The 15,245-nt window shown below is 36.5% G+C and overlaps 2 protein-coding genes across 3 annotated transcripts; both read right to left on the reverse strand.

The window, feature by feature from the left end:
• Nucleotides 1–483: 483 nt before the first annotated feature.
• On the reverse strand, nucleotides 484–10,411 carry ifi35 (interferon-induced protein 35). 2 transcript variants are annotated; one of them, XM_083896958.1, is made up of 10 exons: nucleotides 10,371–10,401; nucleotides 9,800–9,828; nucleotides 9,280–9,360; nucleotides 7,850–8,008; nucleotides 6,136–6,252; nucleotides 5,889–6,048; nucleotides 5,684–5,793; nucleotides 3,272–3,455; nucleotides 2,241–2,353; nucleotides 484–1,402 (listed from the first exon to the last, which is right to left on the reverse strand). In XM_083896958.1, the coding sequence occupies exons 1-10, from the start codon at nucleotides 10,387–10,389 to the stop codon at nucleotides 1,196–1,198; spliced, it is 1,179 nt and encodes a 392-aa protein (XP_083753084.1). In that variant the 5' UTR covers nucleotides 10,390–10,401; the 3' UTR covers nucleotides 484–1,195. The 2 variants fall into 2 exon arrangements, with proteins under 2 accessions (XP_083753084.1, XP_083753085.1); XM_083896959.1 differs by lacking the exon at nucleotides 9,800–9,828 and having other exon boundaries at nucleotides 10,371–10,411.
• A 960-nt stretch (nucleotides 10,412–11,371) lies between these two features.
• rpl27 (ribosomal protein L27) lies at nucleotides 11,372–15,245 on the reverse strand. The gene is made up of 5 exons (XM_083896966.1): nucleotides 15,192–15,245; nucleotides 14,563–14,645; nucleotides 13,420–13,589; nucleotides 12,010–12,120; nucleotides 11,372–11,475 (listed from the first exon to the last, which is right to left on the reverse strand). Exons 2-5 carry the CDS (start codon nucleotides 14,641–14,643, stop codon nucleotides 11,427–11,429), a joined length of 411 nt encoding a protein of 136 aa, XP_083753092.1. The 5' UTR covers nucleotides 14,644–14,645; nucleotides 15,192–15,245; the 3' UTR covers nucleotides 11,372–11,426.

The raw sequence follows: 15,245 nt of genomic DNA on the forward strand, positions 1-15,245 counted from the left end.
TAGGATTGTAGATATGTAGTATAACTAGTTTAGATGACAGTGTCACCGTATTTCAGGATTAACCTCTAACAATGTACTGTTTTTAAATCTGAACGGATTATGTTTAATCCCTTTTGAAAGAAACATATTGTTATTGTTATTGTTATTGACAAAGGAGAGATTAAATCAGCCTTGAAAAAAATAAAGCCATAAATATAAGAGTTGCATCGATCATAGAAGGAAATTAATAACATAATTGATAAATTGTTAATCCAGTAGATTATTTGTTATTAAAACCCAAATGTTCAACTCTCACTGCTTAATCCAACCGTAGACTATTATAAATCAATCAAACATAAATAATGTGTGTATGTATATGTACACTAACATTTATCAGATATAAATCCACATTTTAAAGGATTAATCTTTCATTTTTAAAAACAAAATCTCGTCACATTTCATTTGAAAAATACTTGATTTATTTTACTGTGAACATCAGCCGTTACATTTTCAATCCTATGAAGTTATAAAGAAAATGGTTTTAAAATCCTTTTTATTATTATTATTATTATTATTATTATTATTATTATTATTATTATTATTATTGCACGATAACCGTAAAGTAAACCTGATATCACCATTGATTTAAACAGGAAACACAGGAAACGTCTGATACACTCTTAGAAATGAAAGAGCTAAGTCGAACCATGTAAGGTTCTTGGGCTTGTCCTCATAGAAGAACCCTTTTGGAAGGTTCCACCAAGAACCCTTTATAAAACCCTTTATTCAGGAAAGAGGTTTTAAAGGGTTCTCTGGATCAAAATGGTTCTTACTGGAACCATTAGTGTTACCAAGAACCCTTGAAAAACCCTTTATTCAGGAAAGGGGTTTTTCAGAAGCAAATGGTTCCAGGTAGAACCTCAGCCCTTGTAGAAGAACCCTTTTGGAACCCTTATTTCTAAGAGTGTACACAGGAAACACCGGATACGCAGGCAACACCCTCTTCACTGATAAATCATCATGAAATCATGACAAGCAGAGAAGGAAAGGAAAGAGAAATTTAAAAAATTTGGTTGTTTTTTTTATTCCAGAAATCGATCAAACTTATTTTTGAACGCTTGACTTCCTGTTTTTGTGCATTGTTTGTTTCCTTCACGAACCACGAGCAGCAGCATCAGCAGCAGCGGCAGCAGCAGCATCATCAGTCATCATCGCTCTACTGCTTCTCCACTCTGGGCGCGACGCTCTGGAACAGCGCCGAGGTTTGCTGACCCAGAGGGTTGTAGAGACAGGCCTCGATCTCTCCGCCGCCGCTCACGCTCTTCTGGAAGTGGATCTCCAGCAGGTCCTGAAGAGTCTCCTGCTCCATGACCGCGGGGATCCCGGTCAGCAGCACCGTACGAGGACACGCCTTCATCCTGGTCTGGAGCACAAGACAAACTGTGAAGTCCAATTCCTTGCTTAACCCTCAATCTTAACCCTCAATCTCAAAAATGCTCTCCCTCTAGTGCAAGTGCTGTCCCGATTCTCAGAAAAATTAAGTTGAGGGTCAAGTTTAAGGGCTGTATTGCCCTCAATATTGAGATTTTTCCGAGACCACCCTTGGGAGCAAGGGCTACCCAGAATGCATTGCGTGTTTCGACAGAACAAAGATGGCGCCGAAAGCAGCGAAACGAGTAAGATACAAATGAAGTATTTTCTTTGTTAATAGAGATATAAAAATGATGAAAACCATTGTATTATCTTAGTTTAGGCCCATATTATGGATTAGTGACGTCATTGTTGCGTAACATTTATTTTTATTTTACGATCTTTTGTCAATAGTCGGCCGGTGCGGACAAGCGATGGTTTGCTATGGTTTACTTTTCAATAAGTCGTGGTGTGTGGTAACTGTCAGCTGAATATTTGTATGAGTATCATCTTATAACTAACTGACAACCTAATAACTTGACTGACAAACGGATCGTAATAAATAATCCTGACGTAAATGTCTTCTTCTTCTTCTTCTTCTTCTTTGGAGTTGACAGACTGGACGCAGCTTTCGCGTTATTCTGCCCCCTACAGTCTGAAGACGTATCTGCATTTAAGGGGTGTCCCATTTCTAAGTGACAAAATAACCCTCAACACTTGGTTTTGAGGCCAGTAAAGATTAAGGGTTGAGCTTGAGGGTTAAGATAGGAGTTGGAATTGGCCCAAAGACTTAACGTGACCGAGGAGGAACATTGATCAAAGATAAACGTAACGAGTTTAACTTTGTTTACCTCTAACTTTGTCACTGTTCCGTTGAGGAAAGGCGTCACTCTCACTCTGTGCTTGTTCTTCTTCGTCTGTATCTTCACGTTGTGGAACTCGGTGTCGGTCAAACCTTTGGCAACTGACGATTAAAAAACATCATTTTCGGATTGTCATTAAAAACATAAACACATACATCTTAACTAAAAAGTTGGATACATTTCTGAAAATCAGCTTGGGGAACCCCCCCAAAAAAAATCTAGAGCGAACCATCTGTGGGCCCCGAACCAGTGTTTGGGAATCCTCAACAACACTGCTGCATTCAATTTATATTTATGGCACAAGTTGGAAGTTGGAACTGGGAGTGAAGCCAATCGGGAAAAACACAAATACATGGTTTCCAAGGTCAAATTCCATGCTGCCAGCAGGTGGCGCTAATATGCCCATGTTTTCTGGCCGAATCTCTAATCACGTGTGAAGTTTTATTCAGAACGGTAACTGTACGACAATGTTGAAGGCGACTTCCTGTTTCGCTGCAAAATTAAAAATGGCCGACTGCCTGTTGCGCCAGGAACTGTTGCAACTTCCGGCGCCAATGATCAAATTTCGACAAAATCCCGACGGGTGCCGTGGCCACGCCCATTTGAATCTACGAGACCTTTTCATAACTTCATCTTTGATGTGTTGAGTACAAATTGACACATTTTATTTATTGTTTTGGTCCACTTCCTGTTGAGTTGGGATCATGGTCCCAATGGACTTTTTTGTTCGTCCTGGACTGAGACGTCTTTCTACCAAGTTTTGTGTCATTTGGTGCAACTTGGTTTCGGCTTCGTCCTACCAGGTTTCACCTTTGGGGGGGCGCCGCTGAGCCATTTTGCACCGCTTTTGCGTATTTTCCTTCTTTTATCCAATTTTTTTTTCAATTCCAATTATTTGATGAACTCCAAGGATTTTCAAGCGCACGTACGAACCCTGTTCACAGTTATTAAAAACACACGTAAGCTTTAGTCAAGAACGCGTCCCGACGAACATCGTCAAAAGTCAAAACTCCACCCACCGTCTTTCTCCACGAACGTGAGGACGACCGTCCCAGAGTCGGACAGGAAGTCGCAGGACTCCACCTCGCCGCCGCCGAATTTCCTTGTGTGGAAGTGAATGTTCAGCTTGTCCAGCAGAGTGTCTTTGTCCATTTTGGGAAGGTTGGAGATTAAGATTCGTCTGGGACAAACTTCTGACTCGATCTGCAGGACAGAGACGGACACGGACATGGACACGTCAGACCGGGACGTTTATTGTTTATCGTTTTGTGGGTGAAGGTGAAAGTGGACAAAGACTTCTGGTCCGAAAAGTAAAGGCCAGGACATTGGACAGAAGAAGCACTTGGCCACCAGGGGGGGCGACTTAAGAGGCGCTGCTTGTGAACAGGAAAGGCAGGCAACTGCTTGGGGCCCCGAGCCGATAGGGGGCCCCCGACACTCGGAGCCTGAGGGCTGTTTTTACTGAAATGTGCAGTGAGCAGCCGCCTCCCCGTCCCCCTTAAACAACAATGACATCTCAGTAGTAAACCCCCCCTAAAGGGGCCCCACCTCACTTTAACCTGTGTGAAGTTATCGTTCTGCAAGTTGGAAAAATTAAGAGGATTATTTTATTGTTCTATATATTTATATTGTTTTATAATGTGGGTTCTTTACAGTGTAATGTTTTTTTTTTACTAAGTTTATATAGTTTTTTAAAAGCTATTTACAGTATTTTATTGTTCTTTACATTTATATTTTCACATACTTTTTAATTACAAGGTTTTTCCAAGTTATTTCATTCATTTAAAAAAAAATAATAATAATTTTGAAGTCATACATTTTTCATTGGTGTCAGATTATTTATAACATAATGGTGATGAACACTGGTTGGAAGGAAGGGGCCCCTGGGAAATTTTGTGTAGAGCCCCTACAGACTCTAGAACCGCCTCTGACCTCAACCCTAACCCATGTTTATGTTAAGGTGCTAATAGTTATACGCAGGTAAAGTTGTTCTATGTATTTATATTGTTTTATAATGTGGGTTCTTTACAGTGTAATGTATTTTTTTTACTAGGTTTATATAGTTTTTTAAAAGCTATTTACAGTATTTCATTGTTCTTTACATTTATGTTTTCACATACTTTTTAATTACAATGTTATTTCATTCATTTTGAAAAAAAATTTTAAACTCATACATTTTTCATTGGCGTCAGATTATTTATAACATAATGGTGATGAACACTGGTTTGAAGGAAGGGCCCCCTGGGAATTTTTGCTTAGGGCCCCTACAGACTCTAGAACCGCCTCTGACCTCAACCCTAACCCATGTTTATGAAAGGTGCTAATAGTTATACGCAGGTAAAGTTGTTCTATGTATTTATATTGTTTTATAATGTGGGTTCTTTACAGTGTAATGTATTTTTTTTTTACTAGGTTTATATAGTTTTTTAAAAGCTATTTACAGTATTTTATTGTTCTTTACATTTATATTTTCACATACTTTTTAATTACAATGTTATTTCATTCATTTTGAAAAAAAAATTTAAACTCATACATTTTTCGTTGGTGTCAGATTATTTGTAACATAATGGTGATGAACACTGGTTGGAAGGAGGGGCCCCCTGGGAATTTTTGCTTAGGGCCCCTACAGACTCTAGAACCGCCTCTGACCTCAACCCTAACCCATGTTTATGAAAGGTGCTAATAGTTATACGCAGGTAAAGTTGTTCTATGTATTTATATTGTTTTATAATGTGGGTTCTTTACAGTGTAATGTATTTTTTTTTTACTAGGTTTATATAGTTTTTTAAAAGCTATTTACAGTATTTTATTGTTCTTTACATTTATATTTTCACATACTTTTTAATTACAATGTTATTTCATTCATTTTGAAAAAAAAATTTAAACTCATACATTTTTCATTGGCGTCAGATTATTTATAACATAATGGTGATGAACACTGGTTTGAAGGAAGGGCCCCCTGGGAATTTTTGCTTAGGGCCCCTACAGACTCTAGAACCGCCTCTGACCTCAACCCTAACCCATGTTTATGAAAGGTGCTAATAGTTATACGCAGGTAAAGTTGTTCTATGTATTTATATTGTTTTATAATGTGGGTTCTTTACAGTGTAATGTATTTTTTTTTTACTAAGTTTATATAGTTTTTTAAAAGCTATTTACAGTATTTTATTGTTCTTTACATTTATATTTTCACATACTTTTTAATTACAATGTTATTTCATTCATTTTGAAAAAAAAATTTAAACTCATACATTTTTCGTTGGTGTCAGATTATTTGTAACATAATGGTGATGAACTCTGGTTGGAAGGAGGGGCCCCCTGGGAATTTTTGCCTCGGGCCCCTACAGACTCTAGAACCGCCTCTGGGCGACTTCACTGGTTGCAGAAAAGACATTTTAAATGTAAATGACTTCCTGGTTCCTTGACTTTACCTCCACCAGTTGGGGCAGCATCAGTGTGACCGTCTGCGCCTCCACTGTGATGAAACTCTCTTCAGTCAGATTCACCTTATGCTGCTTCATGTTCACGATCTTCTTTGCCACTGACGACGACGACACACACACAGAACACACTTTAGTTTTTTTTTTCCACCGCCCGTCACCGGACTCTGACCGCACACTCTGGACACAAACTCACCGACTTCCTCCTCGAACGTAATCAGCGCCGTTCCGCCGTCCATCGGGGAAACGATGCGCGACTTCATTTCAAACGCCGACGCGTTCGCCGCCGCCGCCGCCGCCGCCTTCGCCGTCTCCCCGGTGAAGACGAGCGTCTTCTCCGGCACGCTGCCGAACACCTGAAAAAAATCACATCCTACGCTTTTTAAAACGGAGCGTGTCAACGCAGAGGACAGGTGCATGCTGGGAAACAAAAAATCACGTACGTCGACCTGCTCTCTCAGGTGCAGGTTTTTAGACTCCTCCTCCTGCAACGCCGCTTCCACTTTCAGGATCTCCTCCATGATCTGCTTCTCCTCCTGCTTCAGTGAACTCACCTTCGCCTGCGAATGAGGTCGCAATCTTTGTAAATTACAGATTATTGTATCATCATCTTTGTAAATTACAGATTATTGTATCATAATCTTTGTAAATAACAGATTATTGTATCATAATCTTTGTAAATAACAGATTATTGTATCATAATCTTTGTAAATAACAGATTATTGTATCATAATCTTAGTAAATTATATATTATTGTACCATAATCTTTGTAAATTACAGATTATTGTATCATAATCTTTGTAAATAACAGATTATTGTATCATAATCTTTGTAAATAACAGATTATTGTATCATAATCTTTGTAGATTACAGATTATTGTATCATAATCTTTGTAAATTACAGATTATTGTATCATAATCTTTGTAAATAACAGATTATTGTATCATAATCTTAGTAAATTACATATTATTGTACCATAATCTTTGTAAATAACATATTATTGTATCATAATCTTTGTAAATTACAGATTATTGTATCATAATCTTTGTAAATAACATATTATTGTATCATAATCTTTGTAAATAACAGATTATTGTATCATAATCTTTGTAAATAACAGATTATTGTATCACAATCTTTGACTAAAACGATCAGATTTGACACATGACACGAGCGAATTCTTCGCAGGACTTTGCGATCGTATTTTGGCTTCTCGCGATGAGGGCTAGCATAACGACGTATATAGCGAAGTATAACGAAATATACAGACTCTGCTTTCCGGTATCCGTCTATCTGTCTTCTACCACTTCTCCGCATGACCTGCGGGGGGTGCTGTGCCAATCTCAGCTAACATAGTGCAAAGGGCGGAGTCAAACCCGGGAAAACGTGGAAAAAATCTAACGGTGATGGAGTTACGGTAATGTGAAGAACGCATGCTAAATCCTAAATAATAGAAAATAATGTACATTTTAAACGTTATTCCATTGTTTTCCTTTCGGTTTTGTTTATTTTTACGTGTGATATTTTGTTGTCATGTTACAAATATTTGACGTTTCCTCACGTTATCGACTACTCTTGCCTTTTTATTATCGTTTTTCTTTGCTAATGACTTTTCCCTCACAAGTTTTCTCAATTAAAATTCACTTATTCATTGGAAAATACACAAATAGGCCACTTATGACACACAGCAGCAGCCATTTTATTTATGTCATTAATGATTATTCTTTTGTTTTTCTATCAAACAAACAAACAAATTTACTCAAATCTAATGACACATTATTGTGAGGTTGGCCATTTTACTACTTTTCCCTCTCAATTTTTCCCGGATAAAAATGTATTCATTTAATTTATAGTCGGTTCTAAGTGGTTTAAAGCTCTATTTTGAGCTGTGAATCTGTATTTACACGTCAAATATTGGTGATATTCACCGAATCAGTCTCCATTATGTGCATGAATGTGTCGTTCATGAGCAGTGACTGCCATCTAGTGGCAGAAATTAGGTTAAAGTAGGCGACAAAGTAAAAAAAAAAAAAGGCTAAAGGATTATACGATACATAACTTAACAAAGAACGGCAGAAACACAATACTCAGACATCAACAGGGGGCGATAAAGGATTCACACAGTGGAGCTTTAGATTTAAGAAAAAGGACCAAACCATTTCCTTGGTGAGCTGCTCCATGTATAAACGCTGCTCTTCCTCCAAAGTCTTCGTCAGTTTGACGGATCGCTCCTGAAACTTCTGCGTCATCTCCTGATGGTCACTCCTGAGTTTAGCGAGCTCCGTCTGCTCCTCCATCAGCTGATCGTACTTGGCCTGACGACACAGAAGAAGTCATTATTGAAAATATTATATATAATTTATTATTATATATAATAAGAATAGCTGATGACGTCAACATGGTATTTTAATCCCAATCATGATTTTGGCTTCAAAAACACGTGATTGGCCATTGTTGAAAACGCACTTTTTGAAAACGCATGCCCCCCCCACACCACTCAACATCAAAACAAGCTCTTTTATTTTGAAATTCTGTGAAACATCACATTATTAATCTCTTATTTCATGATGTCAAATTGTGTGATAACTTTAAGCTCATATTGCACACATGCTACTTAAGAGTTGTTAGTTTTTCTTCTTCTCTAGACCCGCCCACTCTTGGCCACAAAAGTCATTAAGACACTCAGATGTCCATAAGGGGGCGATAGAAGCGCCACACTAACATCATATTTATCGTATTTAGATTGTTACAGTGGTATGTGCACGGATGTTTTCGTATCCTTTTTATTTTACATAATTTTGATGTGTTTAAATAAAATAATTAATTAATTCATTAATTAATTAATAATTAAATAAATAAATAAATAATTAATTAATCAATTAATTAAATAAATAAATAATTAATTAATCAATCAATCAATTAATTAATTACTTAATTAAATTAATTATTTATTTAATAATGTCATTAATTAATTATTTAATCTATTAATTAAATAAATACATACATTATTTAATTAAATAAATACATAATTTAATTAAATAAATTATTTATTTAATTAATTAATTATTTATTTATTTAATTAATTATTTATTTATTTATTTAATTATTTATTTATTTAATTAATTAAATAAATTATTTATTTATTTATTTAATTAATTAATTAATTAATTAAGTAAATTATTTATTTATTTAATGAATGAATGAATGAATGAATGAATGAATGAATTAAATAAATAAATAAATAAATAAATAAATACATGCATACATACATAAATATTAAGTCAGTGTAATTTAAAGAGTAGTTTAGTTAGGGAAAAAAATTATAATATCTCTAAAATCTCAATACAATATAATTGTATTGTTGCATTTTCTACACATTTATGTCAGAAAGTGTCTTATTATTGTCTTTTTTTCCCATTCCTATCCAGTACAAAGTAGAGATTGGAGCGACTGCACAGCTCAAAGAATCTCCACCAGCTGAAGTCAAGTCAGAGCGAGCAGCAACATTACGAAAACAAACCACCCCTTATCGTCACGAAGCAAACCTGAAACTCATGTTTCACAATCGCTGCGAGAGCGTCAGCACCTTGTTGTTGGAGATTAAAGTCTGGATTCCCTCTAAAGTCTCTTCACACGGCAGAGATTTCAGCAGCGGCAGAGAGAAATCCTGACAACAATCACAAACACACAAAATCACAAACGCACAATCACACACTTCTCTACCAAGACACGACTTAATAATAACAACTTTATTACATACGACCGAGTGTCACGGACAAACTGAAGAGTATTCTTTGATCTTTTGAAGATAAAGTCGTAACATTCCGAGAAAAAGGCTGTAATTTTATCAGAGAAAAGTCGTAATATTCCGATCATAAAGTCGTAAAATGATGAGTATAAAGTTGGAGTATTGTGAAAATAAAGTCATAATATATCAAGAAACATTTTTTAATTTTATGAGAAAAAAGTCGTAATATTACAACTTTTCTCGGAGGATTAAAAACAATTTTCTTCAGTTTGGTTTCATATACTTTTACATGTATATAATGTATATATATATATTATATATACACAGTATATGTAGAAAAAAAAGAGTCACATCTCACCTCGTCTGACGCCATTGTCAAAATATTATCTGAAATAATTCACAGATTTAAGATTTAACGTCTGACATCAGATATTTACAGAAGAAGAAAGAAAAAGAAATTTTAAATTATCATTAATTTCCTCACTCACAAAATTAAAATATGAACTAGTCTAGATTATAATCCAACACGTGTGTATGCTTTTAACTAAAAGTAAAAACTTTAGTTCAAAAACGTAACTCAGAAGTTTTGAAAGTGAAACCTGAAGTTCAGTCAAATAACGTCAGAAAACAAAGAAAGTAGACGATAAACAAAGTAAAAGAGAGCAATAATTAAATATTAAATTCAACAAATTTAAAAAAACAGTAAATAAACGTTATAAGTGACTTCGAGGCCTGAGAAGTCATGAAACCAGTACCAGATCTAAGCTAACGCGTTCAAAAACAGGTGAAAATGAAGATAAATCAAATAAAAACAAAGCTACAGAAACGTCCACGTGACACAATCACGTGCGTGAACTTTAACTAAACTTAACGTCGCTTTTTTTAAATGTTATTTATCGTTGTTTTAAGACAGTTCGACGTGAACTCACCTCTGATTTCTGAACTCATTCCTTTTCTTCTTTCACTTTCTGTTTCTCAGAAAACCACCACGTGACTAACCGTGTCACCGGTGACCAGCAGAGGGCGCTGCTGCCGCTTTAACTCATGCAGATTCACACCGAGGAAACAAAGCAATGTTTTTCTTCCGTTCTGTTGATTTTACACGTGTTATTTTAATGTCTTCATGTTATTGATAATTGTTGTCTTTTTTATAATTTTTTTGTTTTTCTAATGACTTTTCTCACATATTCTGTCAATGAAAATTCACGTTTTCATTAAAAAGAAATGCACTAATAACACACGGCAGCCATTTTTTGTAGGTTCTAATTTACCTGCCTAAATTATTGTAACGCAAAAAGTAAATGATATACTTTTTAAACGTTACGTTTACGCCATCGTTTCCCTTCTGTTTTATTTTTGTGTCATTTTGTCATCACGTTACAAATATTTGAATTTTTATTTAATATTTAGGTTGAACGTTTGAGACGTTTTTCTCGTGCTTTTTCTACCAATTCAATCCAATAAAAACAAATGTACTAAAATCTAAAGAAACATTGAGAGCTTGTCCATTTCACTACTTTTCAACCAAAAAAAAATAATTAGACTAATTTAAACCTCTATTTTGAGCTGTGAATCTGTATTTACAGGTCAATTATTGGTGATATTCACCAAATAGGTCACCATTATGTGTATGAATGTTTCGTTAATGAGCAGCGACTGCCATCTAGTGGTTGAAAGTAGGTTACTGCAGTAAAATTGAGCTCATGAGTTACTTTGACATGGCAGAAAAAGTCGTGCAGAAAAGCCAACGCGTATTTCACTGTGGTCGTCCTTACACAATGCATTCCACTAAGACTTTACTTACATTAGGGGCCATCTTTGTCCATTTACTGCAGTTAAAATTAATTTAAATATACAGGTATGAGGGAAATATAGAGATCAGTGAACCAATGAAAAAACACCAGTGAGTGGAAGTCAGAAACATGGATACCACAGACATTCTCTCATTTTTTTTTTTAAACATTTATTTGTGAAACCGGGTGAATTTAGAATCTGAGCTTCTGGAAAAACCACTTGTTCTTTCCCGTCTTGTACCTGGAAACAAAGAAAAAAACAACATTAAACCCGACACAAATTACTTGTTGGCGAACAAGCCAGTTTAAAACGCGACACCCACAACTGTCTCATAATCATTTCAGCTCTTCCTCTTTAATAGAACGCCGTGTCAGTTCGGGGATTCATCCTCACATTTAGAGGAAAACGGACGATAAATCACACGAGTGTTATCGTCCAATAGGAGCGCGGCTGCAGGTGACGTCTGAATTTCTATTAAACCAGTTTTTAAAAAGATCTTATAGAATCTATTACTTTTAAATCAATATTCGAGTTAGACCCATTCATCGGATTCATTATAAGTCACAAAAAATTCATCCAAATCTTCCATTTTCGAGTTGCCAGATGACCGTGTGTGATTATTGAAAATACAGTATATAATATAAAATATATATATTTAATTATTTTGTCATCATTTAATAGCGATGTTTTATTAATACTGTTCAATTGAACTATTTTTGCGTTTCAGTTTTGAAGTTCTGATTCCTGTGACAGGAGACGACGTCCCCGACTCACCTCTCCTCAAACTTGACCTTGGCCTCCCGTCTGGCTTTGCGCTTGAGGGCGGGGTCTCTGAAGACGTCCTTGTTGACGACGGTTTTGTCAAGAGGAATATCCACAGAGTATCTGAGAGAGAGAGAAAGAAAACACAGACGTGTGATTCTTCTGAGATCATGACGAGTACGACAGCAGGTGAGACGTCTGCGACGAGTCAACGGCTTTTTCTCTGGACTCATGAACAGTTTGTGCTTTTAAAAGACTGAGAGTAACAACACACTGCAAACACACGAGATAAAACAATCTACTGTATTATATTGTCTTTAAACACTACATTACACATAATACCTGCTTTACTTCTTTGGCTTTTTAATGTTAAACAGATATTTATGTGCGTTACAAACTGAAATGGACTAAAAACATGGTCAAATTCTGCTACAACACAAATAATTAGCCATAAAATTAAGTGTTGAGTGACGCAAGAGTCATTTTGTCATCAAGTCATTACAAGATACTTTTTGAACTCACTGTCAAAGTGTATCAGGGCAAATGGATCATTGCCTAAATTTCAAAAATTAATTTTAATTATTCCTGAAAAGGTTTCCAAATATTTTCAACAGATCCTTGTTCAGGGCCATGCCGACTATTATGATGGTAAATTTAGAGTCATTCCGAGATACTTTTTGTTTTTCAGACTAAAGTCAGTTCAGGGCGATGCCGACTATTATGATGGCAAATTTCAAGTCATCTTCATGCCATTATGCGATTTACATCATGTAAAAGCTACAGAAAACACATGTTTCGCTTCTGTAAACAGTGAAGCAGCAGTAGAACAAAAACACCATTACAGTTTTATCAGAACTAAACCACAAATCACTGAAGAATCAGTTTGAACAGTATCTTTGTGCAGAAGGGCCGTCACTTTTATACTCAAATTCAATGTTATTATGAGCTTTAGAAGTTAAGTTCATGTTTGAACTGTAATTATCTGCTCCACATTCAGCACTGCCACCTTACAAGCTTGTTACTGTCTGCAGGTAAATATTGATCCTGGCAAATAATATCAGAGCACTTATTGTTATTGTTCAGGGAGAGTCCATCACATCCTGTTGTATGTTATGAATAATGTTCGAGCAGCAGTTGGTAAAAGAACATTAAAACATTTATACAATGAAAACTGTGATACGTGTGGTGTTTTTTCTTATTCAAACAAATTACAGGTCATAAATGTGATTTTTTTTAATTCCTGTGATTGGTTTGCTTGTTTTGGTCAACCAGATATTTTATATCCTTGTATTTTAAAGACTTAGTAACAAAAGTTAACAAACATCCTGTCTACAAATGAAACAAGTCACCAAATTTATAAAGCCATAAAACCAAAATGGCTTCTTTGTCATCGACTCCGTTCACAGCTTGACGCCGGCTCACCTGGTGGGCATGAGGTGGTTGTAGTTGAAGACCTTGACGAAGGCCTTGATCTTGGACCTCTTGGCGATCTTCTTCTTGCCCATGGTTGTGGTCACCTTGCGGGGATAGCGGTCGATGCCTGCGACCAGAGCGTGGCTGTAAGGACGGTCGGCGGTGCCATCGTCAATGTTCTGCAGAGGAACGTTAGTGACAGAAAGAAGCGGTGAGAAACTCAAAGACTGTGGGAAATTCAGCTCTGCGGCGAGAGGATCATCTCGTATTCTAGAATCGCACAAATATCCACCGATGCAACACCCTCCACATTCCAAATTAATTTTAATAATTTTACCTGAATCACCAAATTCAAATCTTACATGGGCCATAACATTCATCTAGGGCTACATCGATTAATTACTAAATTAACTGCCAATTTTGATAATTGGCTATTTCTAACAAAGAAATCATTTAAATATTAGTTTGTGGACAAAACAAGACATTTGGAAACACTGATCAACATTTTATGGATAAATAATCAGACTTAACGCTTAAGAAATTAATTGTAGCCCTATTTAACGCTCAAGTTTATAAGAACAACGACAACATTATTAATAATGAGCCAATACTTGTTGTCCTCACTTGAAATGTCAGTTCTTGATAACGAAGAACATCCAGACCGACTAAATACATTAAAAGTCAACACTACTGGCACTTTTCCATAATAAAGTTCTGGCTCTACTCGACTGGGTTTGGTATCAGGAACGTCAGCTTGCTTGGAACCTTGTACCCAAGAAACAGCACCAGGTACTATTCCCATTGTAAAAGCAAAAGCATAAAGAGTAGAGTTGAGTCGTGCTATAACTGTATAATGGAAAATTGTCAACGGGATGATCCAAGATTGAATCCAATGAGAAGCAAATTATCTGAGAGAAAGTGTCTACTTGATGCCAGAGAACCAACAGACTGACTAACATCAACAGAAACTCAAACACACTCCATGTCCAGCAGCAGAAACACATCACGGGTGGCACAATGTGCAACTCCCGGTGTACCTAATAAAGTGGCCAGTGACTGGACCCTCACGAATGGATGACCTCCATGTAAACACCGATCGTTTAACACATTTAACACCACAGATATGTTCTCCCTCCACCAGCTCCATCTTACCTTAACGATGACAGCCTTGCGTCCGGCGTAGCGTCCAGCTAACACCATCACCACCTTCCCAGGCTTCATAAACTTGCCCATTCCTGCCACAAAGACAACAAAGTTAAAGCCCAGCGATAATGAATGAGACACGGACACATCGCTGACAGCAGATACAGACGCGGACCCGAAATTTAATCAATTAATCTCATCTAATGTGGAACTTCATGTGGGAATGTGGCTCCAAATGCTACACTACAGCTAAGCTAGGTAGCACTAGCCGCCAGGTGTGTGTATGTTGTGGTTTGCACGGAGCCATTTTAGCTCAGTTAAAGCTTTATTTAACGCCTTAAAGTTAATATAAAACAGGTGACACAACTTTAAGTCTGGAAATAAAACACAAAACCACTAAACCAGGCGGTTCACGCTCAAACAGAAGCCGCCATGTTGGAACGAGAGGCTGCGGAGACGAAGCCCTGCGATCATTTATTTACGCTTCTTTTTAATCGCAGCCGAATTAAAATACACAGAAATATGAACGGAATCTGATCCAAGTGAGTAACAAACACGCGTTTGATGCGATAAAAACTAGGAATTAGGCCGGATTTAGTCCGATGATCGAGGATTGTTTGCGTGGAAGTTTCACTCACTGATGCTGTGCTACGGCCGCCGCTAGCAAGAAAGGAAGTCCGGAAGGTTTTTTC

Source organism: Microchirus variegatus, assembly GCF_963457635.1.
Source record: "Microchirus variegatus genome assembly, chromosome: 10".
In the NCBI taxonomy this organism is placed as follows: Eukaryota; Metazoa; Chordata; class Actinopteri; order Pleuronectiformes; family Soleidae; genus Microchirus; species Microchirus variegatus.

Bases quoted from the DNA above. Each gene is read 5' to 3' on its own strand.
- rpl27 (XM_083896966.1), bottom strand. From the start codon at position 14,643: ATGGGCAAGTTTATGAAGCCTGGGAAGGTGGTGATGGTGTTAGCTGGA. The intron at 12,121-13,419 runs GTGAGCCGGCGT...TCTCTCTCTCAG, and splicing joins AACCACCTCATGCCCACCAG to ATACTCTGTGGATATTCCTC. The intron at 11,476-12,009 runs GTGAGTCGGGGA...CTTTGTTTCCAG, and splicing joins AAGGTCAAGTTTGAGGAGAG to GTACAAGACGGGAAAGAACA.
- ifi35 (XM_083896958.1), bottom strand. The intron at 6,253-7,849 runs GTTTGGTCCTTT...CCTCATTCGCAG, and splicing joins AGCAGCTCACCAAGGAAATG to GCGAAGGTGAGTTCACTGAA. The intron at 6,049-6,135 runs GTACGTGATTTT...GATTTTTTTCAG, and splicing joins ACCTGAGAGAGCAGGTCGAC to GTGTTCGGCAGCGTGCCGGA.